At 43.8% G+C, this 16,395-nt stretch overlaps 1 protein-coding gene across 5 annotated transcripts in view; it reads right to left on the bottom strand.

Annotated features, from left to right (window-relative positions):
• Window positions 1-16,395, bottom strand: part of wdpcp (WD repeat containing planar cell polarity effector) — an 85,660-nt gene continuing 69,265 nt past the window's right edge. For 4 of the 5 annotated variants that reach the window (XM_052080182.1, XM_052080179.1, XM_052080180.1 and 1 more), the window contains 4 exons: window positions 10,158-10,290; window positions 6,293-6,392; window positions 2,256-2,287; window positions 1-2,123 (listed from right to left, as the gene is read on the bottom strand). In XM_052080182.1, the coding sequence (XP_051936142.1) occupies window positions 2,272-2,287; window positions 6,293-6,392; window positions 10,158-10,290 (249 nt within the window). In that variant the 3' untranslated portion in view covers window positions 1-2,123; window positions 2,256-2,271. Of the gene's footprint in view, window positions 2,124-2,255; window positions 2,288-6,292; window positions 6,393-8,633; window positions 8,780-10,157; window positions 10,291-16,395 lie in introns of those variants that run through there. The other variant, XM_052080183.1, reaches the window with a different exon arrangement.

Here is a 16,395-nt window from a genome sequence, read left to right as displayed (position 1 = left end):
ATCCATCCATCCATCCATTTTCCACCGTTTATCCGGGGTCGGGTCGCGGGGGCAGCAGCTTTAGGAGGGAAGCCCAGACTTCCCTCTCCCCAGCCACTTCTTCGAGCTCTTCCTGGCAGATCCCGAAGCGTTCCCATGCCAGCTACGTGACATAGTCTCTCCAGCGTATCCTGGGTTGTCCTCGGGGTCTCCTGCCAGTGGGACATGCCCAGAACACTTCACCAGGAAGGCGTCCAGGAGGCATTTGAATTAAATGCCCGAGCCACCTCATCTGGCTCGTCTCAAAGTGGAGGAGAAGCGGCTCTACTCTGAGCCCCTCCCGGATGACCGAGCTTCTCACCTTATCTCTGAGGGAGGTTTTGGTTTACTACACAATGAGTAATTGCTATCTGCTGAATTGCAAAAATTTTGCTCGCAACTCAATACAAATAAAAAGAATAATAAAATAAAAATCTTAGCGATAGCTTTTTATCTATAGAAACTGCTAACCTTCACGTCACTCATAAATTGATGTACCACTGTACATTTCAAAACGCACTTGCTCCCTGTAATTGCTCTTGTAGGTGGGTGGTGACTGCTTTTCGGAGCGTCAAAAAGTCTGCCGCGGGTGGCCTCTGCAGTGAGCAGCCGAGGCTGTTAAGCAAATTTTGCAGCTGTCAGGTCAAACAATCAGGACATGACGGCGCGCGAAGGCAGCGTGACAGGCCAAACACGGCGTGCACTGGATGCGTACATAAGAGAAGTATTAGTATCAGTCACAAAAATGGAATTCCTTTCAGGCGGCGGATTGATTCGGCGTAAAATGTAGCACGATTTCTCCCTCTTTTTTTTTTTTGCCACGAAACAAACAAGCAACAAAAAAAGAAAAGCATCCTTGCTGATCTTCTGTCCATTTCCAACCATGGCTCCTTGTATATGATTTTTTTTTGGGGGGAGGGGGGTTGTAAATCCTCTTAGAATGCAAAGTAAATAGATTAGGATACAGTGAGGGATTAGGCGCTGTCAGATTAGGCAGGCGAGCGCGCCGCGACGACAGCTCTGACACCGGCATGGCGGATGCTCAGGAAAGGTGCCACGCTTTAACGTCGCCGCTCCGCTCCTGTTCATGAATAAAACTGCTGGCCTTAATCTCACACACGCACACACACACACACACACAACACACACACATAACACACACACACACTTTGAGTAACATTCAATATCAGTAAGGGAAATACAGTATATCGCATGATTAATGGAACATTTTCAAAGTGTTTCCTCTAAAAGGGACATATGAGAAATTTACATTTTTAATGTCTTGTATACAAATTACACACTGTTCACAAAAAACAAGGAATAGAGGTTTCAGGTTGAAATTTCAGGCTGAACGTAAAATCCACTTGAATCTTTTCAGGTGAACTAAAATTGACATTTGAAAGTGAACGCCAACAGTTCAGTGATTCCATGCACAAGTAAAGGTTTGATCATATTTTAGGATGCCCACTTCTGTGCCTTTCTGTGACTCTTCCAGTATCTCCGTTGCAACCTGCCAATGACATTCTATGAGACTCAAAGCTAAGGGGCGACTACTGTCTGAGAGCATCCCGTTTGCAACCTTCCAGCGTTGAACTACAGTTGATCATTAATATCTAGATTTTTGCCTGTTTTGCTGCCACTTCTCCCCACCTTTTATGAATGGCGTAGTTGTAAGCATGGGAATGTCTGGCCAGCCCTTAAGTGTGATATTCAAATTTTAGCAGCTCGGTGATTAATAAGCTGCATCCATCACTGGAATCTCACTGTACTCAATTGTGGGGGAGGGGGGAAAAATGCACGTCACCTTTATGTTACATTGTTGGGAAGGCAACAAAACTCCCAGATGGCAAAGACCAGTAATGGATAGCTGGATGAGTTTGGTGGCGAAGAACACCAGCAGGATGAACTATTGGAGGCTTCCTCAACGAGACACCGAAACCTCAAGCTGGTCCTGATGCTGCACCATCAGTGTTGCTTTCAACAAGTACTTTGAAGTTCACTTTTATCAATAGCAATGATTGGCGATTGATGACGATGTGGGAGTATCGCTGCGGTGGAACAGTTCTGAGATAAACCAGGAGGAGCACGCCTGGGTCGTCATCTTCCTGAGTGGCAACAAAACACAAAGATCGTATCACGTGAAGATGGTCCAATTTATCATCTATACTGGGATCAGAATAACAATTAAGAAAACATTTGCTTCATACTCATTTCAAATGGCAAAAATAAAAACTCACAGTGAGGCGCCCTCGTTCATCTTCCTTGCTTCCTACAGTAAAAGAAAGACAACAGATGTTCATGCAAAATCATAAATTTACACACACGCTCGCGCGCGCGCACACACGCAAACTGTGGAACAGGCTACTAATTGAACAAGCCACCCAGGCTGGTTTTTGAAGTAGTTGTCACTCATGGTGATCTCCCTCGCCCGCGAGCGCCGTGCGTCGATAAGCTCGTGATTGACATTAAAACCCGCATGCAGATATTTAAAACAATGTGCCGCAAATCGCCTCCATTAGCCTACAGTCTGGATTATCAAACAGCAGCGTGACAATTCCCCATCAGTCTGCGAAATGGGATCATTTGATATGTTGAAGCAAATGAGGGGGGTTGGGGGGGGCACTACATTCGACTTTGAAATCAGAATCATTCAGAGTTAAGCAGCCGATTTTGAAAATGTCAACGTCATCGCTCTCAATTAATGGAGGAGGTGTGGTGAAAGTGTTCGGAAAAGTTCTAGCGAGCTGATAGGAGACTACTTGGTCCGTGACAACAAAAGTAACGGCAACTGCACTTCCGCTTCTTTATGTTGAGAATGTTGGGGAAAAAAAGTTTTGAATGACGATGCTGGTTGTGTAAAATGTAAAAAAACACATTTTGCATGATTTTTTTTTTTACATTTTGGCGTAAGACAATTGACGCAAGGTGTGTCAGGTGACTTGATGGCAACATTCCACAAAGTGAGGCCGTGGCCGGTCAGGCTAGCCTGCCGGTGGTGTTTACTCTTATTTATATTCCTGCGACTCTTTCACCTGCAAAGGTTAAGCTGCAGGCTGAGATAAGGCATGTGTGTGTGTGTGAGACACAACACATAGAAAGTAGTGTGTGACAGACACACGCAAGCACATACACAAGCTAGCGGCTGAGTTCATCGCTGACTGGTTTGTCTTTCACTGCTAAACAACCCCCCAAAAAGATAAGAAAGTCAAATGATGTTAAAACAATACCACACGATTGTAGACTAGTGACAATTCTCTGCGGTCTAAGGACTGAGGCCTATTGAAGGCAGCCCGTCCAACCTTTTTCGGCCAAAGATCGACTTTTTGATCAACAAACGTCCTGCGATCGCCCGGTTACCGCACACGCCGCCCGCCCTGATGAGCAATAGACAGAACGGCCCCGGAAATGAACGAAACAGAAAAATAAAGTGGACGCAAACGTTTGTGAGGTTGTGTAATCACAAATCACAGCCTAGCTTAGTAGAGACCTGACCTGGAAGCATGGGACGGCATGTTAGCGATTGTAGCTCACGTGTACCATTTTAAAAAGACTTCTCCCGGCCTTCCGGATTCCTATTGTTTGCCCGTGCTCTCGGTGAATTTTACACGAAACAAACTCCGAATGAAAAAAACAATGATAAAAGGTAGAGCGTGACAGCTCTGATCACGAGCTGCAATTCCAGCCTGCGACTTGGGACCAGTCCGCGAGTAAATCGTCGCTCGCGATCGACGATTTACGTGGTATTGGCTGTGGTCTTTGGTCTGTGGAATATGGTTGATGGATTATGGTCAAAGTGCTATAGTCGAATGGTCTACCAATTTGACTATGGTCTGTAGAATACGGATTATGGACTACGGTCTGCAGACAGTGGTTGAAAGGCTCAAAAACTCTGTTCGATAGCATCTATGGTCAATGTGGTAAAACGGCCTCTGTTTGATTGACGAACTGTGGATTCTGGCCAGCGGTGCTCTAATTGATGATTAAAGTGAGAAACAGACGTTATATTGCCCCCACCACCAAAAAACAAAAAAAGAACAAGCCGCTCTGAGAACGAAGGTGAGCGGGACTGCGGTCGGCAGCCATCAAAGAAAAGTTGGGCCGCATCCCAGATTGCCACTCATTCTCACTCCGCAATGGATGTGGATTTTCGGATTTGGGGGTGTTTTGGGAGTGGGGGTGGCAGGGAGCCGAAGAGCCCCCAGACTGCCATTGTGCTCTCACATGGAGCCAAAATGCTCAAAAAGCTAAGCTGTTGCTTGTTTCGCATGAGAAACAAAGAAACTTCATCTGAGAAAAGATGACAATGGCGGATTGCTACAAGAGGAAGGGGTTGATGTATAACTTTTTTTTGTTTGTTTTTTTTAAAGCAAAGGCTTTTTGAGCATCTGTCCCTTCCGGATGATCTTTTTCTTGGCCTCGGTCAGAAGATTCAGGGCGGCGTGTTGCCAACATGGTTCCTTTATTGAGTCTTTGTATTTAAAAAAAAAAAAGCTTGGCATTTGCGCATCTCTGCCGCTTCGGACCTAAATTGGCCGACTGGAAGGGAATTTGGACGGTGTTAGAGGAAGGCCGGGTGGACGGAGTCGTCGGTCAAAGAGCCGCGAAAAGCATCGGGAGGATGCGGAAAACAACAAATCTCATCTAAACATTCAACACGGGAGCTGTCCCGCTTTCACAAGGCAGCCACGGATGCTCGTATTTGTGTGTTTAGTCACACTCTTCATTCACAGTGCCTGGTATTAAACCCATCACGGGGGTTTCGTCAGGCGTTCCAAATGGTGGCGTTTTGAAAGCACCGCAGACCCCAGTAAGAGCGTAAGAGCCAGAACCGATACGGCTTTTGACATTTCAAACGTCACCAGAGAGACGACGGCGTTGGCTTTCATCCGCATCACAATGAACACAATGATGAAGCGCAAAATGTAACAACAACAAAAAGCAGCAGCCCACGAGGAAGCTCCATGTCATTTTTGCGAGGGAGATTATTATTATGTGCAATACAACATAAAAACAGACAGATTTGGGACATGCTCACTGTAATACAATGTAGCAGAATTTTTACAATGTAGACCAATGGCCCCGGCAAGGGAACGGTCGTCCGTGGCCTCCATGTGGTCTATGGACAAAGAATTCTGGACTATGTTCCACTATACGGTCTACGGAAAACAAGTCTATCGTCAATGTAATGCGATCGACAGGCGATAGTTTTGAGATCTCTAGAGTATGGCCTGTGTGTTTTGAAGATATGTAGCCAAAGCACTTTGGATCGCGCCCTACAGTCTGTGAACGCTGAACTATGGTCCATAGTCCATAAATTATGGACTATGGCTGACATAGTCCATAATTGAACTATGGTCCATAGTCCATAAATTATGGACTATGGATGACATAGTCCATAATTGAACTATGGTCCATAGTCCATAAATTATGAACTATGGACCATAGTTCATCGTCCATAAATTATGGACTATGGATGACATAGTCCATAATTGAACTATGGTCCATAGTCCATAAATTATGGACTATGGACCATAGTTCATCGTCCATAAATTATGGACTATGGACTACCGACTATGTTTTAATGGAATTGCCAGAAATTGGAGGAGTTTACACTAATGGACGATGGGGTATGTGTCTTATGATCTTTGAGCAAAGGACTAATGTTTCAGGATTATGGACTATGGTTTTCAACCCAATGGATTAACGTTTACAGATTATGGATTAGGGAGTGATGGACAAGGCAGGAATTGCTGGCCTGCAAATGGTCGATGAAATATTCACCGTGTCTATTGACTCTAGTCTGCAAATTAAGGTCGATGGTCAAAGGACCAGGAGATGTGGACGATGGTCTATGATCCGTGGAATATGGCCGAAAGGGCGCGGTCCATTGACTGTGGTGCATTGGATATCGTCTCTGGAGGATTATGGTCTATGGTTTTAACAGTTTATGATCTAGAGACTAAGGATTGTCGTCTTTGGCCTATGGTTTATAGTATCTTGGCTATGGCCTATGGAATATATTATTTATAATTTATTATTATTTTAATTAATAGTCTGACTTCGGATCTCTGAGCAATAGATTTCAAAACTATAGACTCATATGGACATATGGACAGTGGACTGTTAGTTTGATGCAACACAGATGAGAAACAGTTCTGCAGAGAAATAGTTGATACGGAATAGAAAAAGGTCGTGCTCCCACAGGATTCGAAGGTATGGAAAGAAGTTTGTATAAGCAACATTGTACAATGTAATGGAGAGACGTGTAACTCACAGTGTTGTTTTGCGAGGGCTTGAGTGCGATGGTCCGGTTGGACTTTGGCTTTTGATGCCTAGGCTGGAGGCACTCACACGGTTCCTCTCTCTCACGGCATCTGAAAACATTCAAATGATGTGGCACATGCGTATATTTAAATACAGTGCCATGAAAAGGGCCAAATTTGAAACAACAACAAACTTTAGTTGCTCCGCCCGTTCAAGTGAAGTGAGGGGGCTAGGGGGGGGAGTGAAGCAATTAAGGTATTGTAAAGTGGGCATGTGGGCAAGGAGAGCCAGTCGCTGATTCACTTTCAACTCTTTATTCAACGGAACAGTCAATCATAGAAAAACAAAATGACTACACTCACAAGGAGCAGACGTTAACACTGCAAGAACCATTCAATTCAATGTCATGCTTTGGCCCCGCCCCTTCAAAGGGCATAGGCAACACGCGAATAGGACAGCACGTCCGGCCATTACATTTTAAAACCAGTTTACTTAATTATTTTATTTTGTTCTGATTTATTATTCTTTCATACGATACTGTGCTATTTTTCTTTATAAGACAACAAAACCAGTCAACGACAGTGCTGTATTTCCATTAAATGCCGGCAATTAGCTTGATACGCGCTCATATATACCATTGAAGTGTCATGATTCTCCATGATGATTTATGTTTTCCGGTTGAGAAAGAAGAACTCTTTTTTTGGAGGGGCGGGGGATTTCACGCCGCGACAACAACACGGCAGATCCCTCCTCAAACGAGCGGCGGAGGTTGTGCAGAACAGCAGGAGGGAATGCGAAACTGCAAAACTAACAGCTGTTTCTTTGGTGGGGACACGCTGGAGCTAACAGGCTTTGCGGCAGAGTAGACGCGGATCTCCAGATAAAGCTCCTCTTGTCCCGATGCCAGTGCGGAGGCCCGGCGGCCGCATGGTAACTTCACACGCAGGAGCTGCGTCAAAGCCACTTGGCTTGCGCTTTTGGCAAAAAAAAAAAGAAGAAAAAAAAAAGAGGCGACCCAGAAGAAAAAGCGATAGCATGAAAATGAGAAAGCTTCGCCTCCCACTTCTGGTGACGCTCACAATGGCGTATCTGCGCCCATCGCTACACTTGTCAGCCAGCAGGCTTTTCTGAAAGGACCATCGCTAAGCTGCACTGTGATTCTTCCATTGTGTGTTTTGAGAGCGCGATTTACAAAAGGACGTGCGTGAATGTAAGACGACGTGCGCAAAAATTACAAATAAAAAACATCCTTTGGATCCAACATGCGGCCTCGGTGCGTCTCAAAGATGTCAAAAAGCATTTTCAGGAGACAGAGTTTCAGATGGAACTCAGAATTGCTCCTGTAGGTTCCTGGAAGTCAAATAAATTAATCTGTGGGGTTACACCAGATTCTTGTCAGAAATGCTATGAAAAGTGAAGCGCAAGATAACCTTTGAGCCTTCATTTCCTTCACAGAATTGATACATTTGTACAATTGGGCTCTGATATATCGACAATGGTTTTTAGACTCTGCCGTATGGCCAATGCACTTCCAATGAATAGTTGTCATGGAATATGGCCTATGGACTATGGTTTGTGGTCGAATGGTGTTTGGACTATGGTCTATGGCATATGTGTCAAACTCAAGGCCCGGGGGCCAGATCTGGCCCACCACATCATTTTAGTTGGCCCACGAATGCAAATCAAAGATGACAACTTTCATGACACTTGCTAAAATAAATGTCAAATTTTCATATCTAATAAATCAGTGACATATTGTAAACATTGTTTTGTCACCAAATGCCACATAACGGTTACTTGACGGTTAGTTGAATAAAACTTTATAAAACAGTAACTAAAATGTGGCGCACGACAAAAATGAGTTTGACACCCCTGCTCGATGGACTTTTGTCAGGAGTCTATGGTACATGGACTGTACATACTGTAGTCTGTGGTTTCCAATTAATGGACTACTGATGATATGTGGTTTGTTGACTATGGTTTTGGGATTAAGCTAAATCCTGTAGCAACATACGCTACAAAAAAATGACTTGACTGACAAGGCTGAAGTGGATTTCAAAGTATATATATATATATATAAATATATACATACACACACACACACACACATATATAATATACGAGTTTGCCGTGTAACGTTTGCAAAATGAGCCTTGACAGGTTGTGACCTGAACCCATAGCAACGCGATGTCATTTTTACTCGACAACAAGTGGCAAAATGGCCGCCCCCTGTGATGGATGAAAACGGTTGCCGTTTAATTCATATTCTATAAACGCAATGATACTCAGAATTCATATCGTGTTACAGTAGGACAAGTGGGGGTGTATAGAACAGAAATTTTTTAAAAATATTTTTGACTTCCCCTTTAATGTCCACATGTCCCAATACATTTGCCCATAGAAGCTCATCAAACAATCACCAACTTTTCTTGTTGTTCTCGGTGCCTGCCCGCCCGGCTTCTCCAATGCCGTCTTTTGGGTCCAAGGCTAGGCCGAGCTGCGGGTGATGCAGACAAATCATTGAGGAGACAATTAAGAGGCTTATGAGGAGGGCCACGAGGGCGCGTGTTGCGCATCTCGTTAGGGACGGAAGAGAAACGCCGGTTTTCATTGGCCCGAGCATCTCGAGGCCGAAGGCGGACGACCTTACGCCGGCGAGTTAAACGCCCCTCGGCGATGCGCTTCCTTCCTCATCGGACATGCTCGGCCAGTTTACGTGCGGAATGAGAACGTCGCCGGGTGAGGAATGGTGAGTGTGTAATCAAGAATGTGCCTTGATCCCCTCTGGTATGCGTGCTCTCCGGAGGCTTTGAGTAACAGCACGGTTTGGAAAAGCTATTTGGAATTTAGCACGAAAAAGTCCATTTAACTGACTGACCAATTACTAAAGGAGACGTGGTAAATTTTAATACAAACTCTCAATCTATACTATATATAATAAATATGTATATTTATAAAATAAATAATAAAAATAAAAATAAATTAATAATTAAAATTATTGACTAAATACATTTTATTTTATTATTATTAATTTTATTAATTTTGATCACAATATTGCCAAGGAAGATTATTATATATGAAGCAAAAACAAAAATATATATCAATGACCTTTTAATATCACTTTGGTCAAATTGAAAACCTCTCCTTCGATTAAAAAAAAAGGGGCACGAACCTTGATAGAAAGAAATTGCGTGTGAAGATTTGCGATACATTTGCATATCAGGGTAGCGGGAAGTTCAAGAAAGAAAATTTACTGGACTGTTTTTTTTTTTTTAAATAAAATGTGTCACACATTTTAACAAAGGAAGCCAGATTGAAGACTTTTTAACACCAATTCCAAAGCTAGCCTTCACTCGGTGCTCTGAATTATTATAAATATTGAGCAAAGAAGGAAGCCAGAATATTTGAAGACACGTTGCGTGTAACATTTTACAGCAGTTTGAAGCAAGTCAAATGTGAGACTTTTCCAAGCCACTTGGATTCATTCAATCAATTCACAAGGAGAGCGTAACATGGACCTGTCAGCATTACATTCCAATATTTGGGAGAAATTTGGAGTAAAATATGATTGGATTTACTGGATGAAAATCTTTTGATAGGTTTCGGGAAGCCAATGTAAGACTTTATCAGCACACAACATTAAATAATCCCAAAACAATATAGAAATGTCTTTTGTTGTATTTCCGGGATGTTGACACAAAGGAACAGTATTTAGGGTATAAATACGATTTTTTAAAGATCAATAAAGGTTTCATTTTGTAAAAATCTTGCAGGTATTGTTTTCAATTGAAGAACATGAGCGTGAGGTCAGAGAGGCCTTTGAGAGTGTGTGACGTATTTTAAGATGTTATTTAAAAAAAAAAAGAAGAAGTCACCTTCAGTGTCTTTCCGGTTAATCACAGTGATTTTTTCCCGTCCGTCGCACGCTTCCGCCACTTGGCGGGCCTTCCTCTTGGCCACCTCCGCCAGCACCAGCTCGTCCTTATCGGCCGCCACGTAATGGAGGTCCTTTGAAGGCACGGCAAGAGAGAAAGACGCGTTAATCTAAAATGAATCTGGGCCAGGGTGACGATACTTCTCTTTTTGGAGAGGAGGCACGGCAAAGCGGGGGTGTAAGGTAGGAAGAAACGGATGAAATGGAAAAACAAGATGTTTGAAGGCCAACATCAAAAGCACGGATGAAATGTCGCTTTTCCTCAGGAAAACTTTGAAATCAGCCTGCTTGTGTGGTTTTGAACTGCAGCGGGATGTTATCTGTCACATGTAGACAGCGGGAGGAGTTTCACACGGAAACACATATTACCACAGCAGCCTATATTAAAAAAAAAAAGACTTTGTACCCTCGGCATGGCTCTCTTTGAGCCCCAAATTGCCATGAAGTGTTAAACTATGCTAACCAAGCATTGTTTTTTTGTCTTGGAGGACCTCAAAACAAGATCACCTCAAATCATCTTTCCCTTATTGAAATGAATAGGAATGTCAATTTTTATGCGTATACGTATATGGACATCATCCTGTTCCTTTTAGCGTTTGTGCCGTAGTGACCTGGCATAGGGATATACATGGAGACGAAGGGGATGATAAAGAAGATACGCCCATGAGCAGTGTTACATTATGCGTCTACATGTTACGCCAGCATTTGTATTCAAATATCCCTCGCTTAAAGTGTTACACCAGCGCACCAACGATTCATTAGGCCGTCTATGGCATTCTGCATTAGAGGGAAAAAAAAAATCAGATGACCAAGTATTTGTTTAGGTGTTACTTGCTGCAACAGGTTTAAGAATCACAGGCATAGGGCAAAAAAAAAACAACTGTGCCACCAAAAGGGAAAGACAATCTAAACCTTGCCAAAGTGACTTGGTGTGAGAGTGAATCACATCCGGGCCCCCACAGTGGGGCTCCCAGGCCGGGTGCGGGGCCCTGGGGCCCATCAAAGGCTGCGTCGTGTTGAGGAGAGCCTTTCCGCATCAGCGACATCACACGAGCGCACCGTGGCGACTCGGGGCTCGCCGCGGATAACCCTCAGCTGCTCAAGGCTGCGCCCAGCTGGGCCTGCACTCTGCCCTAATACCCCCATATTGGAGGGCCCCCACAGGGGCAAAAAGACGAGGAGGAAGATGATGATGATGATGATGCAGTGGAGGAGGAGGGCTCCTGCCAGAGATGAGGCGCAAAGGGGAACGCAGGCCGGAAAGGCTGAGAGTGGGGTGAGAGCGGACGGCGGTGAGAGAAAATGGAAGCGTATGAATGGGAACAGATTGGGTAATTATAGTGCGGCGTCTGCCCTCTGTGGCAGCCAGTTAGGGAGGAAATGTGAAAATGGACGACAACAAAACGGCCTCAATGAAAGCTCAAAGGAGCCGAGGCGGCGGAGAGCACGAGGACGCCGCCCCCTCAATTAGACGTGAACCGGCTTCACCGATTGATAACAGGGCACGGGGAATCATTTGGTGAACGATGATGTCCCGACACAGTGAAACTGAAATTTACCGCGATAAATTCTAAACTTTTTCCACGTTGAATATAATCGATAAAACTCTGAAAGAAGAGAGATTTCAAGTGTGTTCTATTTTTTTCTTTGCCAGCTAAGCCCGACATATGAAGAAGACGGTAGATTGCTGTACCAGCCAGGCACACGCCAGAAATTCCTGCGGCGACTTCAGTGTTGCCTCCTGGCGACGCCATTTTGTCTTTTCGTCAATTTTGGTCAGGTTCTTGGTCATGTCAGTGTTGTGGCATATTTTAGGCAAGATATCGATATAATGTATCACGATACATCGATGTGCGAGTATCAAATATTGGAATTGATGCAATCTGATGTTGGTCTTTCATTTCCCTCAATTCGGGAAAGAAAAAAAAAATTATTGGTACAATTATGCGGGAAATCATAGCAAAGCGTGCCCGCAAGGCAGGGAAGCGATATTGCATGACATACCCAACAGGACAATATGAACGTTTATTCCAGTTTAGCGCTTCATAAAGCTGTCTGGATGGTGGAGAGAGCGAGAGAAAGGGAACAAAACAATGAAGAAATGCAAAGAGAGAAAAAGAGGGAGAGAGAGAAGCGCATCAAGGCGACTAAGCGGGGATAACAGTAATACTGCACATAAAACCATCAGATATTACACCTCTTATTTCCCGCCGTTCAAACGCAACACTAATCTTATTTATACAAGAGCTTTAGGGGTTGTGCCGTGCCAGCTAACAGCGGCGCTGATAAAGAGGCCCGTGTTTTAGCGGGCCGGTTTTTCAGCAAAGGGGAGGGGTGGCCGAGAGCCCGATATTGACTGATATTTGGGTGACGTCCAAAGAAATGACGGATTAGTTTAAATGACGCACATTAACGGGCCGCGCGTCGCTGTCAAACGGGATCAAAAATGACGATTGGTTCCTTTTAAGGGATTTAAGCCGCACTTATGCGGCGGACCGCTCTCATTTTTATTACCTCCGCCAAGGAGGTCGTGATCTGGATAAAGGTGCGGGCAGTTTGGTGTATTTTAGAAAGAGGTGGAGATTTTTTTGAAGGGGGGCGGGGGCATTTTCCCTTCGCCCTTGGTGGAGGTCTGCACTCTGAGGCGTGATGATGGGTTTTGTTTTTGCAGTTTCCTGCACACAGCGCCAATTCTGATGGGAGCTTCAGCAATTCTAGGCTCAAGGATACAAATGAGCGGATAAAATTTTAATATGGAAAATAGCACGGTGATTCACGGTTAATATATTTTTTTAAAAGTTGCAAGTAGTTGATAGCATGATTGAATTGGTGCACACGTGCTCATAATATTATAGTTCAGTACAAAATGGAACATGAGGGGGAAAAAAAACATAATAGTTGGATTGGATAAACGTTAATTGTCAAATGTACTGTATGTGAAACATACAGCACAGATGAAACTCCTTCCCTCTCACCACAAAACAATAATAGTGATGTTGATCTCGCCACAAGTACTGTATTTATTTTTAATTGAACACACATTTTAATAAAATCCTACTAAATTCTTGTGTTAACAGAACCCTCCAACAATATCCCACCAAAAATTGTGCGTAATACAACAAAAAGATGACAAGTGCGACTTGTTTGCCAATCCCAATGTAAATATACCGTCACGGTCATGGGCTTGAACACATTCGTTCAACTACTGCGTGGATTTACACACATTAAAATGAGCAATGCAACTCCGAAAATGAGTTCTGTTTTCGGAGGGGGAATAAATATGCAAAATCAAAAGTGTTTCGCGATGGACTTTTCTTTTATCTTTCGCTGACGCGCAGCTCTGGACTCACAGCAAATGCCCAAGTATGCAAATGATAAAATACATTTACACTAATTAAAACGGTCTTAATCCCGGGACACACACACTCGCACACACGTATGTGCGCACACACACACACACCTGTTAGCCTTGTGTATCACGAGCCCTTGTATCAGATAGGCATTAAGGACTTTCATAGACGCTAATTAGTCATCCGAGAGACAACAGAGAGCTTAATAGTGAGAACGTGTGATACTTCCCTATCAACCAGCCATCCCTCGGTGTCGAGATAGAGGCGTAGGATAACTGCCGAAGGAGTAGGGAGGGTGTCAAACGAGCTAGCATCAGATTGGGCTATCACACAGTTTTTGATTTAATTAACAAGCGGGTACGGCGCACGAACAAGCTGCGAAGAGATCAAGGGAGGGGTGGGGGGATGCGGGAATTACCTAATTGCCTATTTTATCATTATCAACGGTTAATTAGGAATATACAGTATATGCTGTATATATGTATATATACAGTATAGACTGTATATATATATATATTTAAAAAAAAATCCTCATCTCACCCCTCGGGTGGTGTCCGTCCCTCATTCAGCTCGGGTCCTCTACCAGAGGCCAGGAAGCTTGAGGGTTCTGCGCAGTATCCTTGCTGTTCCCAGCACTGCACATTTCTGGACTGAGATGTCCGACGTTGTTCCAGGGATCTGTTGCAACCACTCATCTAGTTTGGGGGTCAATGGGCGAGATGCGATAACATGGCTCTGTTGGAATATAATATATATATATATATATATATATATATATATATACACATACACACACACACACACACACAAATATATGTATATAAATATTTGCTGGCATGGATTGTACTCTCGCATTGTTTTTTATTTTGTGAAAACAAGTGTGTATCAAGCGCCATAACGAGCCGTAAAGAGTGTGTGTGTGGGGGGGGGGGGGATTAATCAATGGCCTTGCTTATTTTATTATTACCCAACTCATCATAGACTCAGGGGAGACAGAGCAGTGTCAATTATCACCCCCCCACCCCGACTCCAATATTGGAAATGACGCAGTTACCCCCCCCTCCAAAAGAAGGACCTCTACTAGTACACCACCGTGACCTTTACCCAACCCCCCCCCCCCCCCCACCTTACATACACACTCCTGACCCCACCTTTTCCGTCCACCACTTCAATTTGGGCCGACACTAAAGTGTTTCACTTGAACAAAAGCTTTCTTCTTTTGGAGCTCCATTGTTTGCGGTTAACAATAGTGCCCGGGGAGGGGTGGCGGTAGGTGCAGGGGGGGTGAGTATCATGCTGGGTCATCTGCGTGGAGTGTGTGTGCATTTTAGCCAGTCAACCATGCGTTATTGAGTTGTGCAGGCAAGTTAGAAGTCGAAAAGTGTTGGGTGAGGATGGGGGTGGTTTGCGGGGGGTGGGGGTGCACCCTCATTAACCGCACCCCCCTCAAAAAAACAGCCCAGCCCAGCGGCGTCGGACAAGCAGTAGGTTAAAGCAACATAACAGCCTAATTAGAGCGAAGGGTGAAATGTCAGTGTTGACTTTTGCTGCTCGCTTGATCACTGAGACAAAAGAAAACAATGCTAATGGCTAAAATGCTAACCTCTTTATTAAGACCCTTTAGATTGAGGTTAACGCCGCTCATCCATGAGAAGTTCCATCACCAATGTTCAGAATAAGAGCAGAATCTTATCAAGTAAGCTTATGATAGCTTGAACTATGGGAAATCCGGACTTTTTTAATGTAATTAATTAATAAAAAAATTGTGGTCAGATAAGATAAGATATCCATTATTCGTCCCACACTGGGGAAATTGTCAGTGAACTGAGATTAAATTCACAATAAGAAGCACTCGTCAATGAGTGACCAAAAAAAAAGCTTCAAGCTACTTCTTGCCACCCCCAATTTAGGTTTACTATCAAACTAAACATAAAACAATCTTTCTGTATTTAAAATACCCACAAAGCTCAACCTTTCAATCCACTAATTTATTAATTATTATTAATTTCTTGTTGTGGTGCCTTTAAGTAATGGATTGAACTACCGCTGTAGCAACACATGAAGACAGAATTTTATAACAGTACTCACAGTTACATATATAATTCATTCTCTGCTAAGAACAACTAATATTAGTACCGTATTGATGATCTGAGAGGAGCTGAGATTCAATGAATAGTGCATCCATCTGTCTGTTTTGGTGGCCATGGCAGGCAGACCATAAAGAGTGGCAAGATGGCCATTGAAGTGATGTAGTCTGAAAACTATTTTAATTATTCGTAGTATGGACTGTTACTTATCTTTATTTAAAAAAGACACTATAAAACTTATTAATTAATTCCCCGAAAATCAACATCATTTCTTTTCATTTTATTCTCAAGGTACTAATGTATATCTTGCACAATGAGTTGTTTACAAAGCATCTTTGCCATCTAAGAAAGCCTTCATTTCTGACTACCTTTACAGCGGTACGATCAACCCCCCTTCACCCCTGCCCCCTTTCCTCTTTACTTCCGCAACACGCCCCTTTCACTTCACCCTTTCAAGATCCACAGCCTAGGCTCCACCTTTTCACCGCAACTCGGGGCTGCATATTAGTGTTTTAGACAGAGCAAAAGCGAGGGGCCCTGGACGGCTAAAAAAAGGGATGGGGGTCCGCTGCATGAAGGAGCATTTCACCATAGAGTGGAAGAAAGAGTGAGCCCAGGACCACTGAAAAGGCGTCAGTCACACCTGCTCCCACCGACACTTGAATGGGTTACAAGTCAAATGCAAATGGGGAGAAAGGAGGCCGTGAGCTTAAATGGAGCGCCGAAAGAAAGCGAGGTCGCA

Source organism: Hippocampus zosterae, chromosome 11 (assembly GCF_025434085.1).
Source record: "Hippocampus zosterae strain Florida chromosome 11, ASM2543408v3, whole genome shotgun sequence".
Lineage (NCBI taxonomy): Eukaryota > Metazoa > Chordata > Actinopteri > Syngnathiformes > Syngnathidae > Hippocampus > Hippocampus zosterae.
Note: the sequence above shows the minus strand (reverse complement) of the source record. Positions and strands in the feature narration are given on the sequence as shown.